Source organism: Lolium rigidum, chromosome 2 (genome assembly GCF_022539505.1).
Source record: "Lolium rigidum isolate FL_2022 chromosome 2, APGP_CSIRO_Lrig_0.1, whole genome shotgun sequence".
NCBI classification, from domain to species: domain Eukaryota; kingdom Viridiplantae; phylum Streptophyta; class Magnoliopsida; order Poales; family Poaceae; genus Lolium; species Lolium rigidum.
The window spans coordinates 147,754,573-147,763,041 of NC_061509.1; the positions used below are offsets into that span (position 1 = coordinate 147,754,573).

The 8,469-nt window shown below is 55.3% G+C and overlaps 1 protein-coding gene across 1 annotated transcript; it reads left to right on the plus strand.

The window, feature by feature from the left end:
• The first annotated feature begins 2,216 nt into the window (after positions 1 to 2,216).
• On the plus strand, positions 2,217 to 7,932 carry LOC124687425. Its single transcript, XM_047221214.1, has 3 exons — positions 2,217 to 2,750; positions 3,338 to 3,523; positions 7,627 to 7,932. Exons 1-3 carry the CDS (start codon positions 2,217 to 2,219, stop codon positions 7,930 to 7,932), a joined length of 1,026 nt encoding a protein of 341 aa, XP_047077170.1.
• The last annotated feature ends 537 nt before the right edge of the window (positions 7,933 to 8,469 follow it).

Consider the following 8,469-nt stretch of genomic DNA (forward strand, 5'->3'; position numbering starts at 1 on the left):
TCCCAGGCATGGGCGTCTCTTCCATGGTCAGGTCCTCGACGATGTCGAGGTGGACGATGCAGCGCCGCTGCAGCCCCCGGCGCCCTCGCTCCGGCCTGCCGCTGGTCGGCCCCGGCAGCGTGACCCAACGCACCCGCGGCACCAGGCCTGGGTGACCAACCCAAGCCCAGAGGCAGAGCGCTTTGGTGTAGGTCTTGGTCTTGCACGCGTCCTCCACGTAGTCGAGGGAGCAGGCCCTCCCAATGGCTTGCTGGACCGCCACAGCGTCGTTCCACAGGTACATCGGCACGTTCTCGACGCAGAGACGGACGTGCTGCCGGAGCTCCACTTGGTCGGCATTGTCCTCCAACCTCCAAGGCCTGATCTGAATGGTGTGACCTTCAAAGGGGAAGGAGTGGCGGGCGACAGCAGCAGCGCGGTGATGCGGGAAGATGAAGCGGACGAGGTACGGCTCGGGGAAGTGGTCGGTGATGGTGACGGCCTCGTCCAGCGCGGCGAAGGTGGAGCAGATGGCGCGCTTGAGGATGGCCTTGGCGTCGCGAGCAGGCTCGCGGTCGAACCGCGCGTAGGCCGCAGTGGAGAGCAGCAGCGCCGCCTCCACGTTCATCTCCGGCGACGCGTGGATGACCACGAAATCTTCGGCCGGCCTTGCGATGTCGTCGACGCGCGGCATGATCGCTGCAGGGGCCTGGATCGATGCAGAGGCTTGGTCGGCGGCCTTGTCCTGGCGAGCCTGGCCTTGGGCACCCGCGGCAGCACGCGAGGCAGGGGCTTGCCCGCCCACAGCAGCGCGCGTGAGCTGGGAGTTGGAGGCGCGTCGAGCTGGTGCGGGAGAGGCGGTGGTCGGAGGAGGTGTGGGTTCCCGGGGGTGGTGGCAGCCAAGGGCGCGGTGACCAGAGCGGAAACAGCGCCGGCACTTGACTGGATCTCTGCAGTCGCTTGCTCGGTGGCCAAGGCGCCCCTTGTATAGGCAGTGGAAACACCTGCCAAGGAGCCAGGCAGGTGGAGGAGGTCGCTGGCCGGCCATGAATGCCCCTCCCCTTGAATGCAAAGCCGGGCGGCGCGGCGGATTTGACACCCCTCCATCACCTTGACGATGGCGTGCGCGGCCGCGGCCCTCGAGCCCTGCGCGCAATGAAGAGGAGCCCTCTCCTGCAGGAACAGGTGTGGAGTTAATGGCGGCTCTGAGCGCCGGCCACCCACCGGCTTGAATGAAGCGCGCGGTTGCGGGGCCCGCCTGGCCCCGCGCGTCGGTCCGACGAAGCAACTCGGGAGGTGTCTCCGGCACGAATTCTCCATCCTCCACCTCAGCCGCACGGATCGCCGGCGGCGTGGGACCAAGGAGATCTAGATCTACTGATGCTGGATCTTTGATTCCTATGCACAAGGAAGGAAGCTAGTTTTGCACGTACCATCCTTTCCTATTCCTATATCAATGCTATTCACGTGATTTTCATATCTGTGAATCAAAGACGCCCTAAGGGGCATTTAGGATCCTTGATTGGAGATGCTTCATGTTGCTACGGTTGAGGATTCCTGAGTTGATGCATCAGAGCACCTAGTTGCTTCGAAAACAGTTTTGCGCAACAGAGACCATAGCTCCCCAATGCCTATAAAAGAGAGCGGGCACAAATTTGGTACACAACGTGATAGGTCTTATATAATTCGAGGTTTGTCTATATCTGAGTTGATTAAGATTTTCGTTAGTTCCAGTCATCTAAAAATGTGCCACTGTAGTTTAAAATAAAATACGACTGTGTTGAGTGCAACATGAGCACTTTTTTGTGAGTGAGCAAGATTTCTTTTTTAAATCTTATTCGACTACGTAGCAAATTCATATAATCCCTCACTCACGGAGCTAGTACATACGATATTTTGGAGCACACAAACTTTGCTCGGATCTGGACTGTACAAATTTCGGGGAAAATCGCACCACGTCACTCGAGTCTGAATGCGCTGCAATGTTTTGGACTTTGGTCTGGCCAGCAGACGCCAGTAGCAGTGGCCCTAGAAGACGGCCATACATTCTAGTCACACTCCATCGCATGCCAGTTGCACACACGGTTTCAAAACCTCACTCAAAACCTTGCTCATCACCAAGCGGAAGGCTCCAAACCCGTTTGCGCTTCCTCCTTCCCACACTCGCTAGCTGGTGTGTCCGAGAAGACAACACACAGACGCCTGCACGCCCATCGCGCCGCGCGGCGGCTCCCGAGATGGCACGGCACGCCAAGACGGACTCCGACGTGACGAGCCTGGCGCCGTCGTCCCCGCCGCGGTCGCCGCGCCGCCCGTCCTACTACGTGCTCAGCCCCGCCGCCTCCCACCCGGACGTCGTGGCCTCAGGCGGCGGCGGCATCGGCGCCAGCGCCACGGCCGAGAAGATGTCGCTTGCGGGGTCCACCCCGGCCGAGTCCCCGCTCCACTACGGCTTCCACCACCACCACCACTCGGGCGGCGCCGCCGCGACGCACCACTCCCGCGAGTCCTCCACCGGCCGCCTCCTCTTCTCCGACCAGCTCCGCTCCGGCGGGCCCGCGGGGGCCGTGCCCTGGCGCCGCCTCGGCCACGGCAGCGGCGCCGGGAGCGTGGGCGACGACGACGACGAGGAGGACGGCGGGCGGTCCGGGTCGCCGTCGCCCTGGCGGTGCTACGCGCTGGCGGCGCTCGCGTTCGTCGCCGTCTTCGCCTTCTTCCTGCTGGTGCTCTGGGGCGCCAGCAAGTCCTACAAGCCCCACGTCGAGGTCAAGGTCAGCTGCCACTGCTCTCTCGCTTGCCTCCAGTTCCCAACTCACCGCCGGTACTCGCCGGAGTGCACATTTGTACTCGCCAGAGTACACATTTCAGTCCTTTCGACTTGGATTTATAATCGTACATACTCCATGTTCTTCCTGAATCAAACTGCCATGTGGTTTTGATTTATTGCTAGTACGATGCACTCTCTTCAGCCCTGAGTCTGCACTATTATCATTCCTGAACTTGTGTAGAAATCGGTACTTTCCCAATTTAATATTCCTCTTCCAATGTGAAGACAAGTAAGAAGCTGTACCACCTTCAATTCCAAGTTCGAATCTGTAGGCACGCTACGACAGTAGCTAGATCATTATTCCTTGCAAAGATCACATACTAGAAACTCTGAATTTTTAACTGCATTTGGGCTAAAACCCACCGGGAAACATGCAAACATTGCTCCACTACTCCGAGGATAGCACGCGGATATTCACGACTAAACAAATCAAACACCCGCTCGTCTTCTCGAGTATAGTGTACCTGGCATCGAATCGATGGATTTTCTTTCTCACAGTCGCAAGTGCTATGGTCTCGTGTGTCGATGCAGAGCGTGGTGTTCGAGTCGTACCACATCCAGGGCGGCACGGACCGGACGGGCGTCCCTACCAGGATGATGTCGGTCAACGCCACGGTCAGGCTGCGGTTCCGCAACCGGGGCACCTTCTTCGGCCTCCACGTCACCGCCACGCCCTTCCACCTCTACTTCGACGACCTCACCGTCGCCGCCGGAAACGTACGTGCTCCACTACACCTTCGTATCATCATTGCTTATTTGCATTTGCATCTATTGCCATTACCATCCTCCTGCTCCACCATTTACGAGCTAGCTGTCCTTGATTGCTTCATTCCTGGGTTGGAATCCGGACGGCGATGTCTGTGTGAGCGTTACGTTTTGCCCTGCTTAATTAGGCTATAAAGTGGGCATAGTAATTGCTAGTTACTGCCGGCAAAGAGCAATGCAGATGACGGTGACAGCATGCCGTTGTTTCGAGATAATCGGGACGTCGATAGCACCATCGGCCTTAAACGGAAAATGCAAATGATTTACAAGGTCGTGGGCAGAGAAGGTGGGCGAGCATCAGCATCTTGTCGGAAACGGAAATGCAGCTATGTCGATGGCCCATGCGAGTGTGCGAGCTATCGGCTGCTTTGAGCTTATTATTAGTATTATCGCCACATAAGATTCCTTATACGCTATCTTGGCCGCGATTATTGGTCATTTCGTCAAATGGGCCATAGATTCTTTTGCAGAAGCAGCGAGCCTCTGCTTTCTAGCATTCCCATGACCAGGGTTTCTTCCCATTTTAAACAAAACCCTTATTGCGCAGAGCAGAGCTACTACTAGTATACTGCTCGCATACGGTACTGAGCCTAGGTACTTGAGAAAGCAACCGGAATAACCTAGCTGCACTGTCCCCTTCCTACTTGTCGCTGTCCAGATTCCGTTTGGAGAAAGAGGGATATGGTCTGATTGGTTTGGAGGCATTTCATAGGGTGATATTTCTTCATGATTTTACTTTTCTTTCTATAGAGCATGTTTGGTTTGTAGGATTTTCAATTCATACAGATTTGTTATGCATGGTCTAATTTGAATACAACGCCAAAGGAAAAGTTCTATTACGTCCAATCTTATGGAATTTCGTCTTTGTATCTACTCCCTTCGGTCCAATCTTATGGAATTTCGTCTTTGTATCTTATGGAATTTCGTCTTTGTGCCTACTCCCTCCGGTCTTTGTTTTTCTACGTTTTTAACATACCGTGACATTACCGTGACATTATATTCCTACGTTTTTTGTACTCATTTGTTTAGAAATTCTATGAACCAAAGACTCCCTAAACTGGGGGCCACAATACTGTTATCTATAACTACCCTAGGTTAAGGGTTTAGTCAAATTCAAACTTTACCCAAATGTATAGGAAAAAATACAAGCACTAATATTAATTTTAGAATGACTAAACCCTGCTGGCCATGCAATGGACCATCTGATGGATGACTTTTAGAATGAGCGTGACCATCCCGGTCAGTGAAGACCTTGTGATTCACAGTTCACAAGGAGCAAAACATCACCTGCCAAATTAAAACACTAATACTATCAAATGTGAATAATATGAAATTAAACTTTATGATGGTTCAAATGATATTAGTTTTATATTACAAAAATTGATACATTGTACTGTATGGTCGGACAAATTTTACACGGTATAACTCTAGATAAACCCAAAATGCGGGGTAGGAGTAAATAAAAGTCGGGGATGACTTTTAGAATGAGCGTGACCATCCCGGTCAGTGAAGATTTTGTGATTAAGAGCATCTCCATCGGCGCCTCCGATAGCGGTCCTGATAGCTTGTGGGGGTCCGGGGGCGAAAACGGGCTCGCACCAGCGCGCCCCAAACGGCGTCGGCCAATTTTGGAGCCCAATAGAATCATCGGCAACCCCGTGCCGACCCCTTCGCCAAGGGTGTGAATCGAGCATGCCGGCACCTCGCGAGGCTGATTTTTTTTGGCGTGGAGCTGCCTGTCAGTGACGCCAGGGCGCCGCGCGAGATATTTTACCGCCACGACGCTGCGCGGGAAATTCTCCCGCCTCGACACCGCGCGGGAGGTTTCCCGTATCGCCGGCGGTCTATATAATCCCTCCTCCTCTACCTCTATAGTGCAAAACCCCTAGAAAAATAGCACAATGTTTGATTCGTGGGACGAGGCGGCGCTAGAGGCAGCCGTAGAAGTCGTGGAAGCGGACCCGCAACTCGTAGAGTACGAGGCGTGGGAGGAGGCGGCGCTAGCGGCGACCTTGGATGCCCACGTTGCGGACGAGCGGCAGGGCCAGGAGGCGGAGCGGCGACTGCGGATGACCGAGGAGGCGCGGCGGTGGCGGGTGGCGCGGCAGGAGGTGGCGCGACAGCGGGAGGAGGCGGAGCAGCGGCAGCGGGAGGAGGCGAAGGAGGCGGAATTCCTGGAGGCATGGCGGCGGCGAGCGAGCGCCGGTGGGAGGCGCATAGAAGGGGTGAGAGGACCTTGCGCTGCGACGGTCGCAGCGGGAGGAGACGCAGATTCAGGAGGAAGTCTGCGAGCGGTGGCGTTTGGCGGAGCTGCAGCTCCGCCTACAGAGGCAGGAGTTGGATCACCGTCGGCGGCGGGAGGACCTGGAGCGGCAACTGCGTCAGGAGGCGGTGGCCGCGGATAGAGCCGCCTACTCGACGTTCGTGACGGAGAGAGCAAGGGATTATCGACGGAGGAGCAGCGGAGAGAGCAGAGGAGAGACCACCGGAGATAGGAGCTCCACCTCCATAGAGCCAAGTGGCCAGTAGGTAGTAGTTTAGAGATGAAGTAGATTTCATATGTCATCCGGGGTTAAGGAGTGAATAATGTTTTACTCGGATTTGCCAAATATTATTCATTCCTCACATTAAAATGAAATTTTAAGTATAATATGTAGTTTATGTAAAAAAAATCTATCGGGACCACCTGTTTAGAAGCGCTGGTGTGAGAACAGCTTCGAAATAGAGGATACACTACCGGTGTCCGTCAAAAGAAGATGGGCGGTCCTGCCGCCGTCTATTTGAGGCTGCCGGTGAAGTGCTCGTTCCCTGGACCTCCTCTGGCTGTCGCTCGCTCCTGCCCTGGTCACCGTCGCCCCCTTCCCTGGCCGTCGTCGCCCCCTCCCCTGGACACCGCTCACCGCCCGCAGTTCCTCCCTCCCCTGGCCGCCGTCGCCCCCTCCCCTGGACGCCGCTCGCCCCTTCCCCCGGACACTGCTCGCCTAGTGCTGCCCAAGCTCGGCCAGCGCCTCCCAAGCTCGCCTAGGGCCGCTCGCCGCCGTCCAGCGCCGCCCGCCGCCGCCCAAGGCCGCCCGCCTCCGCCCAAGGTTGCCCAGCTCCGTTCACCGCGCCGCCCAGCAGGTCCATGGCGTGAGATGAGAATTTGAGGGCCCGATTGCTTTTCTCTCTCTTTGTTTCAGGGCATTTTTGCTAAAAAGTTGGACCATTTTGTAAAACAGCCATGAGACCTGCTCACCTCAGCACAGATTGTACCAAACACCATCCCATATGAGCCTAGCTCAGCACATCCGGGGCTGCCAAAACATGTGATGAGTCTAACCTCAACTTAGCTAGGGTGAGCATGTATGATAAGAGATATATATTCTCAGTTGACCCGGGGTACCAAACACATCCAACTGCTGGAACGAAACATCATCTGCCAATTAGTAACTGCTGCACTAGTGAGACCAATTACGCGTGATTTGATTTAAGTACCAAACAATGTACAGGGCACAGTAAAGCGCAGGGTCCTCTGGGCCGGAGCACAGGGCATGGCGTTCACGTGACCCAGGGTCAGAGGGCCCAAAGCTACAATACAAACGGTCGTATTTTCTCCTCTCTCTCTCCTCGTGACGAAGAAGGGCCGGTACTAGTACTGGTGCAGAGAACGACAACTAGCGCGCCTCCAGTCTGCAGAGCACGGCCTGGCAAAGAGAGAGCCAAATCCAATGCTAAACGGCAGGGTCACAGCGCTACCAAAAAGGACGACGTGCACTTTACTGCTTTAGACATCACGCCTTTAGCCTAGCTAGTTAATTTTGTCAGTCGACTCTCTGGCTGCTGCACTTTTCTGCTCCTGCTTCCCTGCTTGCGGGCTCGCGGCAGGGAATCCTGTGCTGGGCAACAAGATGATGGCCCCCTGTGCGCAGCAAAAGTAGCCCCGTCTCGATCCTGGTTTCTGGATAACACAGTAAAAAAGCGTCGCAGGGTGCATCGCGCTGTGGAAATTACCCACACTGTCTATAGTAACTTCAAATTTCTCGTGCTAATATGTCGACTTGATCTGGGGTTTGCAGATGAAGGAGTTCTACCAGGCGCGGCGGAGCGGCCGCGTGGTGACCGTGTCCGTGGTGGGGAGGCAGGTCCCGCTCTACGGCGCCGGCGCCGACCTGCACAGCAAGCCCAACAACGGCCGCCTCGGCCCCGCCGTCGTGCCCGTCAGGCTCGCCTTCCTGCTCCGCGCGCGCGCGCACATCCTCGGCGCCCTCCTCCGCTCCAAGTTCTACCGCCGCGTCGGCTGCCGCCTCGACGTCCGCGAGGCGCACCTCGGCAGGCCCGTGCGCGGGGTCGCCGCCGACTGCGAGTACCACGACGGGAGGTGACATGCGGGCGTGGCGTCGCACTGTGTTGACCGAACTGTGTTAGATGGCGTGGATTGAACTGATGGTTGATTAGCCGTGAGTGCGTGTGTGTTGACTGAACTGATGATTGAATTAGCAGCATGCAGTAGTAGTAGCAGCAGCATTCTTGAAACGGAGCAAGGCCACACTCTGGTTTTCTGTCGTAACAGGGCCAATATGTTGTGCGGAATTCTGCGTTGTTCCTGGTTTTCCATAAGGTCCAGAAAACAGCAGCAACTCCGACCATCACTTCAGATATACAGTACTGAACTTCCACAACCACACATGATAAAGTTCATGCATGGTAGCATGTACATATCTCGACCCAAACGCACGTCTCACCGCTATCCAAATCAACTTAGGGCCCTTTTGTTGTGGTTTTTTTTTTGGCTATTTGGCTTTGGCAAAAGCCAAAAAAAGCACCTAATAGGTGCTTAGGTGCTTTTTTTTGGCTTTTAGATTTTGGAAGCCAAAAACAAAAATTCTATTCTTTTGGCTACCAAAAACCAAAAGCCAAAA